Below are 20,397 nucleotides of genomic sequence, written 5' to 3'. Positions count from 1 at the left end.
AATTACAAGAAATTAAAAGAATTTATAATAGTAAAAAAAAAAGCGAGGGTAAAATGTGTAAGGATAAAAGTACACAAACAATCTATAATTATCATAATTACAATTTAAAATGATGGTACAAAATTATGATAATTTTAAGCCATTTTCCAGGTCATTTCTGTTAGTTGGGTTTTTTTTTTTTTTTACATTATTCATTCATTTTTTTAAATTTATTTTTAAGGTAGTTTTTACAAATGTCATGCTAATATGGGGTAATATATTCTTTCATTGCTAATTACCTTCTTCCCATTTTTTGAAAGAGCTCAAGCAAAATATATATTTTTTGTATATATATATATATATATATATATATATTAAAATAGAGCAAAATGATGGGTTTTTTTTATTCTTTCTTTCTTTCTTCACAGGTTTTTAGGTAATTTGCTTGGACTTTTTTTAAAACCAATTTCTTGCTATTTTTTCAGTAATTTTTTTCTTATGTTTCTCGTTGTCTCTTTTGAGCCAATTTGCTACGAAGGATTAAAGACTTCACAGATCACAGCAGGTCACACATGCTAACTTATTCTCCAGTAAAATATCTCCACATCTAACACATGATTTGGCCCAAAATGTTGTACAAACATTAATGATTCCAAGGCAAATGCATAATAATAACACAAAGTTTTAATAAAAAACAGCACAAATGTATTTACAACTGTTAGAAATGTGACAGAAAACACGTATTTCTTTATACTGAATTCTTAGTTACCATGGCCTTTATTTACCCCCAGACCTTTATTTATATATTTATAACAGCCTTATTTTAGTTTCTAATTTTACATATTTAATTACATTATAGGGCAAACTTTTTTTCCAATTTCCTGTTGACGCAAACATTTTCCTCCTTGTTTGTTAAAATCAACAAATTGATTGGACTTCTGTTTTTTTACTTCCATTGTGCTTACAGCAATTTTATAAGAGATAAATAAGACATTTTATAAGACAGACAGACAGACAGATAGACCCTCCCTAATGCTTACAAATGTATATTTTATCTGCACCACCCCTTCCCCTAAAAATATGAAAATTAAAGAAATGAATGAAATGAAAATAAATAATGAACCGTCCCTTCTCTAATGCTCTGAACATCACCTGGCTGGTCTGTTATGTTTTACAAACAAAAAAAGATTCACAGTAAAGAAACTCTTTTATCCAACACTTGAGTCCCAGAAATCTGAGTTACCTCACATGACGATAAAAGTGATAATAGCCGTAATGCCCCTTTAAAACAATGTGGAAAAAGTCACTTACAGTCATACATGATCCGTTTTCACGCTGTTTTCCTCCTACATTGGCTCTTTAGAGCATTTTTACGTGTAATTCAGATATTTGCTAAATACAGGCCCTGTTACAGGTAATAAAACACAAACTCATCACCAAAATTTAAGACCCAGGAGATAAAGTATTGATGGCCGTGTCCTCAGTCCTCCCTGCAGATGATTTTGGCGTACAGGTCGTTCTCTTTGAACAGCAGGTAGTCCTTCAGTCTGTTGGGCAGCTGGACGGACATCAGAGCGCTGCAGCTCAGGTGTCTCCTGATCACCACTCTGCTCAGGTGAGACAGGGAGCGAGGGTTACCTGGAGACCACAGAGGACAGCGGGTTAGACCAGAGTGACGGGAAACGCGTCAGGTACGTCTCCTGGATCCTGCAGCTGATTAACGAGAGTTAACTCACGTGTTGTCCTGTGAATGTGAGGCCACTCCTTGTGTCTCTCCAGGATCTTGGTCAGTTTTCCGCAGAGCGAAACCTGACCGACGTACTCCAGGAGGATCGACACGATTCGGCCCACCAGGTTCACCAGCCAGGAGACGCTGACGAAATCACAAAACTGGACGAAGAAAGGACATAACTGGACTCAGACAGGTATTTGTGCTGTTAAACTCAACATGTTTTTTTAAGGGGCCACATTTTTGCAAAATGACGGGAGGCCAGGAGCCAGAAGCAGCAGCCCCATACATGTTTCCAGGATTTTAGGACATTTTTTAGATTTTTGAGACATTTCAAGGATTTAAGGACATTCTAGGACTTTAGGGTGTTTCTGGAGTTGTAAAACATTTCTAGGATTTAAGGAAATTTCTAGGATTTTAGGACTTTTGGGGGATTTGAGGACGCTTTTCGGACTTCAGGAAGTTTCTAGGATTTTAGGATGTTTTTAGCATCGTAAGACATTTCCAGGATTTTCAAATGTTTCAAGGATTTCAGGATGTTATAGGATTTTATGACATTTCTAGGATTTTAGGACGTTTCCGGGATTGTGGGACATTTTTCCAATTTTAGGGCATTAATAGGATTTTAGGATGTTTTTAGGATCTTTGGAGATTTCTAGGATTTTAGGTGTTTCTAGGATATTAGGACATTGCTAAGATTGTGGGACATTTTTAGGATTTTAGGAGATTTCTAGGATTTTAGGACATTAGGGGTTTACCGAGGACCTCTGTTGGGGGTGTGGGGGATCCTCCACTGGCACTTTGTGTGATCAGCAAGCTCTATTTCAATGATGTTTTATGCACTCTGGCACCTTCTGTGTACTAAAAGTACAAAAACAATTCCTAGTTCCTATGTGACAAATACGTAAAAGAACAGGAGGTATTTGTGGTTTTATGAAATCTCAAAGCTCTTAAAAATACTACGGTTGAGACACACGCTCTGATCGGTTTTGCACATATCAGGAAAAGTGTTTTTTGTGAGTTTTGTACTTAGAAAAGTGATTTTACTTCTACGCTAAGAGAGGAACTCACAGCAACTTTTTTCTCTTGATCTTGTGAGTAAGCGGACTCGCTCAGGTCGTCCCAGTCGTCCTCGTGGTTGCAACAGAAACACTTCTCGGCATCGTAGCCGTTGTTGAGCAGCAGCCTCATCATCACCTCGTCCTTCAGGCAGTACTGCAGCGCCGTGGGAAACACCGTGTCGTTCAACATGGTGAAGTAACAGTTCACATCTGCTTTGGCCGCCAGCAGCAGCTTCACGATCTCATAGCGCCCCGACCTGACCGCCACCAGGAGGCAGCGCAGCGGGTCCAGGTCCGGTTTGGCTCCAGACTTCAGCAGAATCTGGGTGCAGGTCGCGTCCCCGTTGGAGACGGCAAAGTACAGCGGGCTTCTTCTCATGTCTCCATAATTGTCAGAGATGTGAGGGGCTAACTGCGCATTGACGTCGAAGCCTTTCTGCAGCAGGAGCTCCAGGCAGTGAGTGTGGCCCCCGTCAGCGGCAGAGTGTACGGGACTGTGGCCCGACAGCCGCAGGGCCCGTCGAGTGGTGATCGGGATCAAAATCCTCAAAGCTCTGATGGAGAAAATAAGTAGTCTGTCACAGACTGAACTTGAAGAAAAGACATTCAGAAATGTTAGCAAAATGAGGTATTTTCAGATCAAACAGGCTCCCTTAAAGCAAGAAATGTCCTAAAATCCAAGAAATGTCCTAAAATCCCACAAAAGTCCTGAAAAACTAAAAATGTCCTAAAATTGAAAAAATTGGATAAATCATCAAAATGCAATAAAATACTAGAAATGTTCTAAAATGTGAGAAACATCCTGAAATCTGAGAAATGTCCTAAAGTCTTTCAAATTTCCTAAAATCCTAGAAATGTCCTAAAATCTAAGAAATTATCCAAAATCAGAGAAACCTTCTAATATTCAAGAAACATCCTTAAATCCAAGAAGAAAAAGAAATCCTAGAAATTTCCTAAACTTTGAGAAATGTCCCAAATCCCTAGAAATGACCTAAAATCCTCGAAATATCCTAAAATCCTAGAAACAAGCACGAGGCTGCTGTGACTGGTCCCCAACCAAAGCAAGTTTAGAGTCCCTGCCTTAAGTCTGCATTCCCAAAAAAAGTGCCAGCAGCTGTGTAACAGGGACTCACTCACAGGTAGTGTCCCTCGTACGCGGCGTGGTGGAGGGGCAGCTGGGAGCTCAGGTTGCGGATGTTGGGATTCGCTCCGTGCTGCAGCAGGATGTTGATACAGTCTGGATTCCCCGAACCTGCAGCGTCGTACAGGACGCTGTCGCCATTTGGCGCCTGGGCGTTTACATCAGCACCTTTTAATGTCAAAACAGAAAAAAATTATTTCGGAGACGGAGCAAAAAGACGGGTTTAAAAGTGACCAGATTTGAAGTTCACCGTGTTTGATGAGGAGCTCCAGGACTTCAGAGTGGCTGTACTCTGCAGCGATGCCCAGAGGAGTCACTCCGTGCTGGTCTGTCTCAGAGACACGACCTCCGTTCTGCAACAGGAGCTCCATGACACGAACGCAGCCGGCCCTGGAGGCCTCGTGCACGGCCGTCCACTTTTTCAGACACACCTGCTCCACCCGAGCCCCTGCAGCGATCAGACTGGAAACCATCTGATGGGATTCGCCTCTGACTGCTGCAGGGACGACACCAGAGGACAGAATGGAGCCTACCAAAGAGGGACTGTCACTCAAAGTTGTCACATGTTTTGCTGCTTTTCCGTGGACTTCTGTGTCAACATATTATGCTCTCGGCATCCCTCTATGATGTCACAAGCACATGATAGGATTACGAATCATGTGGTTATGTTTAGGAAATAAAAGCACATGGCGATCAATGTTAGGACGTCAACAAAAGCACATGTTGGCACAGATGGTCAGGTTTAGGCAAGAGGCACATGGTAAGGTGTAGAAAATAAAAACATCACATTTAGATGGGACTCCTTCAACAAAGTCCAGGGTTTGTTCGATCCCTTGCTCTCCTAACATTATGTTGTTACCGGCAGCGTTTCAACCTTACGACGTCCAGTGGTGAACCATGCAGATGCACAGGTTGGCTTGTTGCACTGGGATCTAAAGCCAAACGCACCTCAACAGCGCCGGTATTTGACGGCTTTGGAATGGCAACAGGCTGAAAGGGGCCACAGTAGATGGGTTTCCATTCACCCTAATATTGTGCAAATTGAAATTGGGAATATAAAATAGGCTTAATGGAAACAAGTTAATTAAGAAAAAAAACTCCCATTTATTGCAAAAAATGTTTTTACGCTCGCATTAGGTGGATTAAAAAAGACAGATTTTGCAAAACTGCAATGGAAACTCTTTTTAGTCTTTTCTAGGTCACATGATGCTGTGTCTGTGTGCTTGTCAGTAGGAACTGGCTCCCTCATGATGCAGCCGGAGCTGCAAGAGCTGTTATTGCATCACATAACTCTTTAAAAGTTAAGCGGATCATCCGGAAGTTTTGAATCCATAACTCCTCTGTGAAATCGTGGACTATCAGCTCCCAGAAATCCCTCATAGGTGGCCACTCCCACGTATAAGGGCCTCGCCTTTCCATTATGGCTTCATAACAGGCCTACATGGCCTTGGATTGAAAATAATGACGGCTAGTTTGGTGGCTGCAATAGAAATAAAGCTGCTAATGTTTTGAACATCCATCGCCATGGTTACTGGAGTGTTATTGCCAGAGTAGAAGTAAGCGAACATCACTCGGTGGAAATGCAGTTAACGACATTGCAAAAATATCGCTCAAATTTTGTACAAATCTGTGGTGGAAATCCGCCTGCTGATTGAGGGGCGGTGTTCTGACCTAACAGCAGAGGCGATTCGTTCTTGCTGTTGGTCGTGTGAGGCGAAGCTCCGTGGTTCAGCAGCATTTTCACGTTTTCCACCAAACCGGCTTTCACCGCCAAAGTCAAGAAGGTCTCCCCCTCCGAAGTCTTTTCCTCCAGAGTCAGACTGAAAGACGCTGCAGCACACAACAAAAAATCAATATTATTTGACCAAATTCAGCTCAGTTTTTACATGTCCAGCGTGCATCATCGACAGCTGCTTTGTGAGATAAAAGTGCGGACCTCTTACCCACCGTACAGCACCGTCTCCAGGACCAGGACCTGAGGTTGGACCGCCGCCCTATGCAGAGGATACCAGCCGCTCTCGTCCACCTGACTGAAGGCTGCTGGGAAATCACAGAGCTCCTGCAGTGCCAACATGTCGCCTGCAGGGACATTTACGGTTATTTTTTCAGTTGAACAAGTGAGACGATGTCACGTCCTTCCACTTTTATGCCAAAAAGCAATCCTGAAGATTTCCTCACAAAGAGAGCAAATTTTGATTAAAGTGCAGCCCAAATCGAAGTCACCGCTGCAGCTTCAGTGCTTCCTATCAAAGATTGTCCGAATCTCTTGAACTCTACAGGAGGGATGATCATAATTCTCCCAAAAGGTATTTTCTCATTTGGTGTACACACCCTTAATTTTGCCTGAATTTTGGCTTTAATAAAATGTAAACATTGAAGTTATATGAAAATTCACCCCCCATACAGTCGTCATGAATGTTGAAATTAGCTATAAAGACGAAAACAGTTTTTTGTATCAGGCTGTAAACGTATTTATTTCTGCTTTTAAGTTGTGCACTTTAACATGGTCCACTCTGTTTTGGAGCCGGCCTCAAGTGGCCGTCAGAGGAACTGCAGTTTGTTTCCTGCAGGATGAGGGAAAACTATTGGCCGAGGAAGAACCTGTTAAATTTTGTGATCAATTTAAATTATGGGGGAGATACAGTAATTCTTTTTCACTTTTGTTAGTGAAAGTGTCCTTGTATTTATTTATACATTTTAGTGTGTTTTACGAATTTTTTTTTTTAAAAAATTATTTTCAACATATTTATTTATTTATTTATTTATTATCTTACTTTGTAATGTTAACCTTTTAGTTACCTCTTATCTACTGTTTAGAGTATTTTATTTATTATTATTATTTATTTATTTATTCAAATTTATTTTATTTATTAAGTGATTTTTTATCTTCCCATCTATAAATTTTATCCTGCCTCTGGTTTTTAGTGTTTCCTCAGTTTCTGTTTGTAAGGCATGAATGCATCTGAGTCCACCTTCAGATAATCTCAGGAATTTGACACTCATGTCCTCGTTTTTCGTGACATACAGGATGTTTGCAACCAGTGGCGTCGCCCTCTGCTGGCCATTTGAAAGAACAGTTTTAAGCCACTTCAACATTGACTTCAGTTTTCAGACTTGCAAATGAAGTGCATTATTTTATTTCGCAGTCAGTGAAACTGACAAAATCTGACTGTTTATTGAAGTTCACACTGCAGCCAGGTTGGATTTTCTAACCACACCAGGATTCGAGTCTTTACCTCGTTTGATGGCCCCCGTGAGCTTCAGAGCGTCACTCCTGAACGTACAAACGGGAAAACAAAGGTAAATATTTAGAAAAATGAAACATGTTAAACTTTGTGATATAAATGTTGAAGTCGTGTTGTTGAACCTCCCTGACCCCGTTAGATTTCTCTGAATCGAGTCCTGGATGCTCATCTGAACGTCGTAATGAAGAAGTTCGTCTTCGTCCACGTCGTCAGCTGCGTCCATCCTTCTGATGTCATACAGGTACACACACACAACTTCAGCTCAAGAAATCACATTAGTTTCTGCTGAATTAAACCTCAAACTTAAAATCCTTGTGATTAATCTTCAAAGTAACACCAACATTTACCCTCAAATTGTGCAAATTGAAATTGCAAATATAAAATGTGGCTAATAGAAATGTGTCAATTTTGAAAAAAAATCCCATTTAACGCAAAAAAAAAAAGTTACACTCGCATCTCGCAATTGTGTTTTATCAACATTTCGAAAATATGGCTTAAATTTAGTGCAGATCTGTAATGGAAACCCGCCTACACTGAATATCTAACCAAACTCCTCATAGTTTATTCAAGTTTTTGTCCTTAGATTTGATGCAAAAGTTCTGCATGGATTTACTTTGTCTCTGCACGCAGGAGTGATTCTACTGAATGATGCCGATCAGAAATACTGCAGTTAAAAATGCCGGTCTGACTGGACCTTTGGCATTTGGTGTGGAACTGGGACACAGCTCTGGTGTCTCTGCGAGCAGACTGCTGTGTGATCACAGAGACACATTCAACAGTTTCATTTTGTTTGCAGAAAACTGACAAACTTACAGTTTAAATGAGCACTCTTTCTCTTTCTCAAGCTCTTGTTTTGCTATCAGCTCTATTTTCAGGACAATTTGACCCCTGACCTTGTTTCAGTTGATCAGATATGCCACCAAATACACAATCTTATCGGTTTTACATCATTCTCAACAGGAGAACTCGCAAAAAACACCTGTAACGTGATAAAACCCACATCGAATCAGTCTCACCTGATAAATGTGTCAGTGTTGGAGTCATAGGACGAAGCAGCAGCGGCACAGTGTTTGTTTCATGGCTGACGGCCCTCCCCCTCTGCGCACACACACACACACACACACTCACACACACACCACCGTGCTATTTTTAGGTGTCACCTGTTCAGTGTATTTAACATGCAGGCCGTTCTGCAGCACCTAATGGAGAGTAATGTCACTCTGCTGCACATTTTCCGCAGCTAATGACGGACGATAATGAAGAGGCCTGTTATGTGAATATTTATTGTGTCATCACGATTCATCAGAGAGTGACAGCGTTTTTGCAAAAGAGGAGATCCCTTCATCGATGGGAAACCGCTGAAAAAAATGAATAAGCTTCAAGAATGACATGACTCTTAAATCTGTCTGCTGCTAACCTTGAGACTTTAATACCACAATTAAAATTGCTTTGCATTTTTTGGTCTTTTTAACACAAAATACTAATGCACCTCAGGACATTAGGGGCTTATCTAGGCCCTCTGTCGGGGGTGTGGGGGATCCTCTTCCGGCACTTTCTTTGATAAACAAGCTCTATTTTGATGCTGTTTTATGCACTCTGGCTGTGTGAATCACTTTATTGTGAATTAGAAAATGGTTGGGATGCCACTCGGCACCCTACTGGGGCCAGTTTTGGTCTGTTGGCCATAAGTTGAGTATCACTGCTTTAAAACAAAATATGAAGTATGCTGACAAAAGCTACTCATTTTATTTAAAGTCATGACATCCAGCCATCAGTGTTTGTCCCACACCATTGACACTTGTCGTCCCTTGTCGACAGCGATTCAGCGTGTTGAGTCGTGTTGACAAGAGAAACAGACAGCATTTAACTTGCAGTAAATATGATGAAATGTTTTAAAAAATCTATTATCATGAACTTTTCATACAGTGCTGTACTTATCAAAAAAGACAAGAGATTACAAAGACTTAAAAAATAGTTACATCCTTTCAAAACAAGCGGAGAAAATCGTCAGATGGTCACATGATGCGTTCGGGGTCCTGGCTGTAGAGGTCGAGCTCCTGGTACAGGATGAAGCTCTTCAGTCTGGGAGGGAAAACGTGTGAGTCCATGATTTCAGGGTTGTTGAGTTTTTTCAGGGTCAGACGCCTCCTGATCTCCAGCCTGCAGAGGTGTCTGAGGGAGCGAGGGCTGTCTGGAGAGCAAGGTTCAGAAAATCGTTTTACTTTGTTATTTTTTTAACTGTAATAAAACAGAGAGACGAGACAGGAGACATTTTATTAACCAATATCAGTCCTAATAATAAATATAAAATATTCATTTGTTTTCAGAACTTTAACCCTTTAAATGTCTGTTTTTTGTCAGGATACCGCTATGTTTGTAGATGAAAACAAAAACACAAAAAAAAAGAATTATTTTCAGCATACTACATGCAAAGTTGTTTTTTTAAACCATCGCAGTGATAAGCAGCAACATTTATTTTTATATATTATAATTTTTTGTGCAGTGTCAAATACTCTTACCACCCTGCACATAACATGCGCTTTTCAATATTAAACTTTAAAAAAATTACACATTAATATGATTTTCTGCTTTTGTTAAGGAGACTTTTAAGTCATCAGTCATAATCATAAATATCAAATTTTTAATACTTTTCAGATTTTTTTATCTCTTTAAATTTAAAAAAAAAAAAATTAATCATTTTCAATATACTATATGCTAAGTAGATTATTATTCTCATTACATTTTTATTTATTTATTTTTATCGCAGCCTGGGATATGTCAATGATTAGCAGCAACACTGATTGTGACAGTGCACCAACTGAAATTGCATGTGTTTTTTCTATATATGCCAAATATGGTAAAAACATTATTGAAAAACAAATGTCACCATGTGGAAAATAGTAAAAATAACAGATTCTAAGACAAAATCCCAGAATGACACCCAGAGATAATACAGTGCATGTTTCTGTGCTTTAATGGTTTAAATTGCACTTTTTCTTTGCACTTAACAGTATGAATATGACAGGTTAGTTTCTACAGTGCATTTTAAAATTATTGTAGGAAATTAAAATATTAACAATATGCAATCCTGCCAAAATATAAAATAAATGCCATATGCATGAACACAGACAAAAACAGTCCGTAGGGGTTCAAGTCGGATCATTTCTTCGGGTGTTAGTGGAGACGGTCGTCATGCACGTCTGTTAGAGAACAGACAATAAATATGAATAAACTCACTGAGGATGTCACAGATTTCGGGCCACTCTCCCTGTGTCTCCAGGAGCAGTCTGAGTTTGGAGCAGATGTGGACGTGGTTGACGTAGTCCAGCAGAGTCCGGACCACGCTCCCGGACAGGTGCATGACGCAGCAGAGGCTCATGAACTCACAGAACTGGAGAGGAAAAAGGATATAACCTTTGATCTTGAATTTTCAGCTGTTTTCTCTGCTGAGAGGTTTGTCTTTATTCATTGAAAATATCTGTAATCATGGTGAACGTGTGTATTTTACACCCGAATTAACATTAATTAACAGCAATGTGTCAAACATGTCAGAGTGATGTTAATAAAAGACACAAATACTTTTGAAATTGGTGTTACAAGACTAGAAAAAACTACAACATCATCAGAGGTGAACACGCTGGGAAAGAAGCGGTGGCATTGTTGTTAAATGCCGGCGGACTGACAGAATCGCTAAAACCTTAATGAATTAACCTGAAAATTAGCTGTGGGGAAGTGTTCAGAGAAGTACAATTTTTATGTTACAGAAGAAAAAATATTTTTTAAATAATTTTTATTTTCTTAAGGCCATTTACTTGTTTTTTTGTTTTGTTTTGTTTTTTACTTTCTGTCTTGTTTACTTATTTTCAGGTAATTTTCTTGCAGTTTTTAACTAATTTCTTGGTCATTTTTTTTTGCATTTTCTTGTGAAGATGCTCATTTTTTCATGTTTTTTTTTTAAAGAAATCAGGCTTTTTATTCGTTCAAGTTTTAAAGGCTTAAGGACAACAAAAAAAGTAAAAGCTGTCACTCACTGGGATTTTCCTCTCCTCCTCATTCGCAGCATCAGAGGCGTTGTCATGGTGACAGTGAAAGCACCTCTCCACCTTGTAGCCGTTGTTGAGCAGCAGCCGCATCATCACCTCGTCCTTCAGGCAGTACTGCAGCGCCGTGGGAAACACCGTGTCGCTCACCACCGTGAAGTAACAGTTCACGTCTGCTTTGGCCGCCAGCAGCATTTTTACGATCTCGTAGCGTCCCGACCTGACCGCCACCAGGAGGCAGCACAGAGGGTCCAGGTCGGTCTTCGCCCCGGCCGCCAGCAGGATTCTGGTGCACTCCACGTCCCCGTTGGAGACGGCGAAGTACAAGGCGCTCCTCCTCATGTCCCGGTAGTTCTCCGAGTTCCTCGTGTTCATGCGGTAGTTGACGTCGAAGCCGCAGGCCAACAGCAGCTTCAGGCAGCGGCAGTGACCTCCCTCCGCCGCGGAGTGGACCGGGCTCTGACCCGCCTCTTTGAGGGCCTTCTTAGTGGTCAGAGGAATCAGCATCTGCAGAGCGCTGCGGACAAGAAAACCACCGTTTAATCTGTTAATCACAGCTAAATATTCGAAAAGACGACGACTCTGGGATAGATTTAGGACGATTCAAGGACTTTAGGATGTTTCTAGGATTTTAAGGCATTTCTAGGATTTTAAGGCATTTCTACATTTTGAGGATGTTTCAGGGATTTTAGGATGTTTGTAGGATTTTAGGACGTTTTTAAGATTTTAGGAAATTTCTAAGGTTTTAGCAGATTTTTAGGATTTTAGGCCATTCCTCGGATTTGACAGCAATTTTACGATTTTGGGAAGTATCTATGATTTTAGGCCGTTCCTAGGATTGTAGGACATTTAGGATTTTAAGACGTTTTTAGGATTTCAGGACATTTCTAGGATTTTAGGACGTTTTTACGATTGTAGGAAGTTTCTAGGATTTTAGGCCATTCCTAGGATTCTAAGACAATTTCAGGATTTTAGGACATTTCCAGGATTTGAAGACATTTCGAGGATTTGGGGATTTTTGTACATTTCTAGCACTTTAGGACTTTTCTGAGATTTGAGAATGACATTTCTCGGAATTTAGCATGTTTCTAGGATTTTAGGATGTTTCTCGGATTTAAGAATGTTTCTGTGATTTTAGGACATTTCTAAGATTTTTGAACATTTCACACTAAATGGAAACTGGATACTAAAAGTACAACAAATATTCCCAGTGTGAATCACTTCATTTTTCTGTGATTTTTTTACTGGGGGCCTGATTTGACCCATGGGCCGTAGGTTGAGTATCGCTGCAGTACTAGCTGCAACAGTTTTGAACAGAAGGAGCTCACTCATAGTGTCCGGCGTACGCCGCCTTGTGGATGGGCAGGTGTCCGGTGACGCTCGGCAGGTTGGGGTTGGCTCCGTTGTCCAGCAGCAGCTGAATGCAGGCGATGTTTCCTGATCCGGCCGCGTCCATCAGGACACTTTCCCCGTTGAAGGCCTGAGAGTTCACTCTGCTACCTGAGCAGGAAGGAGGAAACAAAAGCCGATTGGACCTGTGCACCCAAAAAAGATGGCAAGTAACTTCATTTTAAAGTATTTTAAATATATTTATGTTTTGCCAGTGTGATCAGTGAAATAATTCATCACACGTCACATAATTTCTCCCCTTGTTGTGTCTCTCCGGTCTCTAAACCTGCAGTTTTATCCTCACACTGACCACAGTTCAGCAGAATCTCAGTGATATGGAAGTGTCCGTGCTCTGCAGCCACGGCGAGCGGCGTCACCCCCGTCGCGTCCTTCTGGTTCACCCTGCCGCCGTTCCTCAGAAGCAGCATCAGGATGTCCACGTTGCCGACCTTGGCCGCTTCGTGCATCGCCGTCCACCTCTTCCTGCAAACCTGCTCCACCCAGGCGTCGTGAGCGACCAGCGTGTAAGTCATCTCGTAAGAGCCGGCCTTCACCGCTGCAAGGTGAGGAAACAGTTTTAACAGCAATGAATTATGGATTTATAACTAACAACTAAAGAGGCAGAAAGAGGCCTGCTTCAAACACCAAATGTTAGAACATCACTTTTTTATTCATTGTTATTTTAGTGTATGAAACCTTTTAGCCCATATGTTACCTTTATTCTTATATCAAGAATATAAATTGTTTCTGCAGTCTAGTGAATTATGAGATTATATAAGACTCAAACCTGGTCAAATAAATACAAAACTGTCTGTATAGACTGAATATCATAAGCTGTATAGGCTGAATATGAGTGTTAACATACTCATGTTTTGCAGGCATAATGTGCACATATTCATCGAAAAAAATCAGAATTACCAAATATTTAACCTCTTAGTTCAGCATGGTAGCATGCCAACATTTGCAAATGATTACAAAACACCCTTTTTGTTTGCTTTCTTTAAAGCTGCACTTCTCAGTATGTTTAACAATGAATCTGATTACTATTTGTAGTGTAAAAAATGTACCTTTTATCTGTGAAAACAGACAATTATCACCAACACTGCAGCTGAAGCTTTTATATGGAAGCCCAGTAATGCCAATGTGTTAAAAAAAAAAAGATCCTGTAAGTCACAATCATGAGAAACTTTGTCGATATAATGAGTTGGTATCTCAAATGACAACTTTCTGTAAATAAGTTCTTTGAGAAGATTTTCAAGAAAAAACAAAAGTTTTACGAAGGAGAAAGTAAAAGTAAGAAGCATCTTTTTTTTTTTCTTTTTTTTTTTTTACCATTTTTTCTCTTTGGCACTCCATATCAAAATGTGTTAGTTTCTCACTAAATTAAGAAACCCTCAAAATAATGACCTAGTATCTGAAAAGATGAGTTAATATTTAGTAACTCTGAGAAAGGGTATACAAAGGTGTAATTTACACAAAGTTTCTCATTATTTTGAGATACTAACTGATTTTTTGTTTTGTTTTCTTTTGTTTTTGAGATATTTTGTCATTATTTCAAGAAAGTTTTTTATTTTATTTTATTTTATTTTTACTTTATTTTTTCCCACAGTTTGGGCTTTTTTTTCACATTAAATTGTCGTTACTTTGGCGCCATCATCAGGACAAACTTTACAAATGTCTTGTGGTAAAGATGTCTGGATATGTTTCTCCATCGTGTGTGATAATCACGACCTCCCCGTGAGATCATTCGTGTTGTTAATCGCCCCTCGCCCTCCACAGAGTTACCGAGCAGCAGCGGCGACTCGTTCTTGCTGTTGGTGTTGTGAGGCGAGGCTCCGTGCTCCAGCAGACTCTTCACATTCTGCACCAGTCCGGCTTTCACTGCCAGCGTCAAAGGCGTCTCTCCTCCCACCGCCGTCCTGTCCTCCAGGCTCAGTCCCCGAGCTGCCACTGACACAAACACAAACGGGTCAGCGCGCACACTCCTGAGATTCACTGCCAGCTGTGTCGACCCGGCCGGTGACCCCTCGCTGCCTGCGGCTGACCTCCAGGCTGCATGAGCGCGGGACGACATCACAGGTTATTTTAGAGCCAGAGGACAGTTGACATCAGCTGTCATGAAGCTGGAGGACAGCGTGATTGAAGTACTCTGTGGAGTATTATTATTTCAGGCAGCCATTGTTTTGATGATGCCAGCAGTCGTGTCGTCTCTGCTGCATTCAGCCTGAGGTGACCTGATGCTTCATCGCCGCTCGTCTTCTTTATTTATCGGCGTCAACTTAAAGGTGGAGGAGGTTATATTGTCACTGTCACAAACTTTTGGGGGTTTTAAACGCATGTGTGCTAATAAAGTTACGTCTAAGAGTAATTACGCACGATAATGCACACAAGAGAAGCCCATACTTTTTGTTTAATCCTTTAAAACCTGCACTGACATCAGTTTTCTTGTGCTGCGTTCAAGTGCCTTTTAACAAACTATTTAAGCCTTAAAAAAATGAAGAGGTTGTTTTCATTTATTTTGAAAGCATGAGGGAAAAATGTCAAGAAATTAGTAAAAGGTGACAAGAAAATGACCTGAAAATTATTTTTCAAAAAGATGAGAGGAAATATTTGGAAATTTTCTAGAAGAAGAATTTTCAAGAAGGCGATGACCATCAGAAGAAGAAATTAGTAAATATTAGCCAGAAATTGGTAAAAAAAAAAAAAAAAAAAAAATTCAAATAATTTTAGCTTCTTTTTTTTCCTAAATGTTTTTCCATAGATTTTAAAGAAATAATCTTCTGCATCCAGTAATTTCTTGCAATATGTGGGAAAATGTATTACCAGGTTGTTCGTTGCCTTTTTCTCATGTTTTTTTTGAGAGAAATCACACTAATATGCTCAGGGTTCAAAGGTTAAATTTTTGTAAAAGGTGTCTGATGTCACTTCAAGCTTCAAAGGGTTAATAAAACCTTGTTGCTATGAACTGACCTTAGTGCATCAGATCAGTAACGCCGTCATAAGATCAGACATTGTGACATGTTTTTACATTTTTAATTATTAATAATTAGTAAAAATCTACTTGCATCTGAGTACAGTCTGCAGGACCTCCAGGACCGGCTGGGACGCAGCTCGATGGAGAGGAAGCCAGCCGCGACTGTCTGACTCCCTGAAGGCGCAGGTGTGCTCCAGCATCCCCCTGAGCACCAAGACCTCACCTGGTCACCATGGCAACAAGGCAACAGCCAGCATGTAAGAAGAGAGTGAAAAAAGTCTCTTAGAAACGATGAGCCTCATGCAAGAAACAATACACAAACCAATTTTATCTTTTGTTTATATCTTATTTTGTTATTAACCTTTTTTTTTTTTGATTCACTAGTGTTTTCTTATTTTTGCTCTTTTCTTTGGTGAGAGAAAATTTTAAGAGTGGTTGAGAACACTACTTTAACTTTAACTACAACTTTAATTTTATTTCTTCTTAAACCACGTTTAAGAAAAATGATTAAATAAATCTAACTTCTACAAAGTTGGATTTCTGTGCCCAAACCAAAAATATGAAAATATACAAAATAAGTGCAGCTGAAAAAAATAGTTGATTATTTAGAAAATTAATTTGCAACTAATCCTTTTTCCAGTTTTTAAGTCATTTTTCTTTTCCTTCTCATATATATATACTGTATGTATGAGTACTTGCAGCTTTTTCTTTGAAATATTTTAATTATTTTGATGTATTAAATGTATTTAAATCTTATTTGCATGCATATTTTAACTTTTGATACTTCAAAATATTTCCCTGAAATCAAATTTACTGTAAGTTAATCATATTGCTCCTGCAGAAGTTATTTTTCTTCTTACAACCTTTTTTTGGTTTCGTGTCTGCAGGCTTGATGATGTATCAGTCTTTGCACACAGCACTAAACCTGCCTTTATATGGTGTTTAGGGGGCGTTACCTGTGCTGACAGGTGACTAATGATTAAGTGGGATTCATCATTGCAGTCCTGGTCAGAGCAGATTACCAGAAAATTAAGAGAATATGTAGGAGGGATTTAGGAGAGTGTTGCTGCGTGCGGCCCGTTGCGTTTTACTCTCCCTGTTTTTGGTAATTCAGCAGTTTCTGCTCTTCCACCTCTGTGTTTGTTTCTCTGTCTGTCTGCAGCCTCCTGATGCCTGACAGTCCTCACCTCCAGCTGCCGGACAGCAGAATAAAGGTATTTCCTGCACGCTGTTCAACCCACCTTGCTCGATGGCGGCCAGGACTCTCAAGTTTTCATCCGTCGCTGCTTCTAAGCTAACAGCCGGGAGCAGAGGGAGCACAGGGCCGTCAGATAATCACTGAATTAACATTTTTTTGTGTTTGTTTTGGGTTTTTTTAAGGAGGAAGGTGATGTTTGGAAGTGTCTCTTGTACCTCGCTGCAGATCTCAGAAAGGCATCTTGGCAGGAGTCTTGAATACTGAGCTGGATGATGTAATCACTGAGCTCCTCTTCCCCAAATTCTTCATAAGTGTTCATCACTCTGCAGGGGGGCAGGCAGACTGAGTGACTGAAAAATCACCTTTGAAACCTGAATCAACGTCAGTTTTCTTTTGCGGCCCTCAGACGCCTCTCACAAGCTGTTTAACCCTTTAAATCTGAGCAAGCTGGTCAGATTTAATTGAAAAAAACAACCTTCCTAAATGTCCAATTTGACAGAAAAATGACCTTAAAATTAGTGAAAAAAAACAAAACTTGAGACTAAAAAACTGGAGTCCACAAAAGCTTTTGTTGAGTCCTCAGAGCTGTTTATTCCAAAATGCCTGAGACTGAAAATGTGCCATTAAAACAAAGAAAAAAGCAAACAAAATGACTGAAAGAGGCTCAAAATATAATTAAGCAGAGTTTTAATATTCACGCTTATTAGCTTAATTACTCCGTTTATATCGACTTTCGTCTAAACCATCCTTTAAAGTCTGGATGCTCGCCACATCTCTGTGTTTTTCCATTTTAACTTCGCTGTTAAAAATCTCTGATGAAGCCAGTGGACGTTCTTTCTTCTTTCAGTGTTTTTTTGTCAAAAGTTGAATCTGTTCACACAAGTTTACTCTGATAATAATCAAACACATTTCTCACATATTATAGATCTGCGTACATAATACCAGAAGGTGCAGGAGGGCGGACAAAAAAAAGAAAAGGTAACTTTCCATTTTTACAGTTCTGCAATTCCCCCCTAATAGTTTTCCAGGAACTTTCCTGGAAAGTGCTGCTAATATTAGAACAGAGACGGTGTTAATTTGATGCACTTCCAGTTATTAATTTAATCGTCCAGCACACTCTGAGCAGGTCAGCTGAGCATCCAGAAATGTGAAATGTATCCAGAGGAGAGCAAAATGATTACGAAGAATAAAGTTTCCCATCAAAGTGTAAAGTGAGAACATTTTCTTCTTTCTTTTGGCTTCTCATTTTACTTATGATTAGTAGCAAATCAGATATTTATCTTTGGAAACTGCTGGATACTATGTATTTAAGATTTTAGGATGTTTCTCGGATTTTAGGAGATGTCTTGGATTTTAGCATGTTTCTAGGATGTTTGGACATTTGTAGGATTTTAGGACATTCCTACAATTTTAATACTTTTTTTCAGATTTTAGGACGTTTCTAAGTATTTAGGACATTTCTAAGTATTTAGGACATTTCTCAGATTTTAGGACATTTCTCAGATTTTAGGACATTTCTCGGATTTTAGGACATTTCTCGGATTTTAAGATTTTTCTCAGATTTCAGGACTTTTCTAGGTAGAGTTAGAAAAGAGTTTTCCTAGTTACTTTTATTATTTAATGATCCCAATTTACTTCAAACCCAACCAGAAAACAAACATCACATGCCAACGTGAAATTAAAAATAACACCAACGATGACGTCACGTCGATAACGACAATAAAACATGAAGCGCAGATTTCAGACCTGTTGTCATATTATTGTTTCCATCCCCTTTGCAAACAGAAAAAAATATCATGCAAGATTTTCAGCCAACAAATTCCCTTCATCAGCCGACCTCTCAGCAAAAACATCCTCGCTGTGACATTAACATCATTTTTAAAGTCAAATTCTCGTGAACCTAAAAGCTCTCACCTGAGTGTCGGCGTCTCCCGCCGTCGGCTCCCTCTGCACCAGCAGCACACAGTGTTTTTATATTTAGGTGTGACCTGCTTTCTGAAGCCTCCAACAACACCAGACTGATGCTGCCCGCAGAAACGCACTGAGGGGTGTGTGTGCCTGACACCTGGCCCGCTGCTCTTAAATATAGCCGGGTTACGTGCGCTATTGTGCGAGCTAAGCCGGGTCTTTGTCCTGTTGGCGGGAATCCCAAATTCAAAATCCCACAAGCCCCCGGGGCTTTAGTCTGTGGACTCCTGCAGCCAACAAGTTCGGCGTCTATTGTGTTTCGTGGAAGGCAAAATCGATTGGGTCTATTTTTTCCTGCTCTGTCGCAGTAATATGAGAGGATGGATGTCTGGTAAAACTGTTGAGAGCTGCAGGGAAACTGTGCGGCCAGGCGACAGTGGAGCCGTCTCTTCAGTCCGAGCTTCAAAATGTTCCCGGTGTGATTTTTAATGCGGCAGTTTTGTCTTCTGCTGTTTGGTTTCACTGACTTTAAATGCCCTCCATCGGCTTGATGTAAGCTGAGAAATGCCCTAAAATCTGAAAACTGTCCAAAACCTGACAAATGTCCTAAAATCCAAGAAACATTTCAGAAATGTCCTAAATTCAGAAATGTCATAATACTCGTGCAAAAAATCCCATAAATTTCTTAAAATCTGAGAAATGTCCTAAAATCCTAGAAACATGTAAAGGGCTGCTGCGACTGGCCCCTGGCCTCCTTTCATTTTGAAAAAGTGGCCCCCAAGCTGTAGTAAGCCATGGACCTGTCCCTGTGTCCATTATATGAAATAAAAAAAAACTCAATGTCTGCAGAATATCACATCTACACAACAAGGAATTCTTTGTTATTAGACATTTAAAATAGTTTTAATTTTTTGTGATGTTTTCACCGTTCAGGATCTTTTTGGCATCATGTAGACATCTAGTGCCAGCTGAGGTGTTTCACTTATTAGCAAAATGTTTACTGCATCATAATTCTCTTTATTAATTCATTGAATTAAATTAAATTAAATTAGATCGAATATACTTTAATTTGAATCTTTAAAAGATAAATAAAATACTATGCACATGAAAACAAACAAGCAAAAATAAAAGTGAACATATATTGAAGATTTTCAAAAAACAGTCCATTAATTTCTTTCCACCACTTGTCACAATGTGTTATCTATCATATAATATCATATCACGTTTGTGTATTTTATCATGTTGTTTTATATCGCACAGTTACGTACTGCATCACAGTCCCTCCCAAATTCCAGATCTATTAGCTGGACATGTCCCCCTGTGAGTTTAAGTGTCCCACTGAGAAACATTGTGATCCTGAGAGAGTGCTAACAGGACAAACAGACCCCCCGCTGGTACATGAATACCTGTGTGTGTGTGTGTGTGTGTGTGTGTGTGTGTGTGTGTGTGTGTGTGTGTGTGTGTGTGTGTGTGTGTGTGTGTGTGTGTGTGTGTGTGTGTGTGTGTGTGTGTGTGTGTGTGTGTGTGTGTGTGTGAGACAGACAGGTTTACACCGGGGCCCGCTCTGTGATCTCCGGGGAGCCAGCTGATGTCCAGCTGCAGATTAGTGGAGCTTTTCGGGGGCCACCGTGTCGCCTCCTCTGGCTCACAGACTGAAATAGCAGCAGCTCAATGTAAAGCTCCCATAGTGTCCCTGCACAGAGAGCAGCAATGACAGAACCAGCTTTTAAAGA

At 40.0% G+C, this 20,397-nt stretch overlaps 2 protein-coding genes across 2 annotated transcripts; both read right to left on the bottom strand.

Moving 5' to 3' along the window:
- Nucleotides 1-648: 648 nt before the first annotated feature.
- LOC121950697 (ankyrin repeat and SOCS box protein 15) lies at nt 649-8,254 on the bottom strand. The gene is made up of 10 exons (XM_042496775.2): nt 8,172-8,254; nt 7,287-7,382; nt 7,147-7,184; nt 5,858-5,989; nt 5,582-5,740; nt 4,161-4,406; nt 3,907-4,078; nt 2,780-3,323; nt 1,716-1,869; nt 649-1,617 (listed from the first exon to the last, which is right to left on the bottom strand). The coding sequence occupies exons 2-10, from the start codon at nt 7,376-7,378 to the stop codon at nt 1,460-1,462; spliced, it is 1,695 nt and encodes a 564-aa protein (XP_042352709.2). The 5' UTR covers nt 7,379-7,382; nt 8,172-8,254; the 3' UTR covers nt 649-1,459.
- Nucleotides 8,255-8,491: 237 nt separating this feature from the next.
- LOC121950558 (ankyrin repeat and SOCS box protein 15-like) lies at nt 8,492-19,358 on the bottom strand. The gene is made up of 10 exons (XM_042496594.2): nt 18,671-19,358; nt 16,972-17,079; nt 16,800-16,852; nt 15,650-15,781; nt 14,370-14,534; nt 12,895-13,140; nt 12,524-12,695; nt 11,187-11,712; nt 10,393-10,546; nt 8,492-9,346 (listed from the first exon to the last, which is right to left on the bottom strand). The coding sequence occupies exons 2-10, from the start codon at nt 17,073-17,075 to the stop codon at nt 9,171-9,173; spliced, it is 1,728 nt and encodes a 575-aa protein (XP_042352528.2). The 5' UTR covers nt 17,076-17,079; nt 18,671-19,358; the 3' UTR covers nt 8,492-9,170.
- Between the last annotated feature and the right edge of the window lie 1,039 nt (nt 19,359-20,397).

This window comes from Plectropomus leopardus, chromosome 7 (assembly GCF_026936395.1).
Source record: "Plectropomus leopardus strain MGB_pleo_1.0 chromosome 7, ASM2693639v1, whole genome shotgun sequence".
NCBI classification, from domain to species: domain Eukaryota; kingdom Metazoa; phylum Chordata; class Actinopteri; order Perciformes; family Serranidae; genus Plectropomus; species Plectropomus leopardus.
This window is presented reverse-complemented; position numbering and strand designations above follow the sequence as displayed.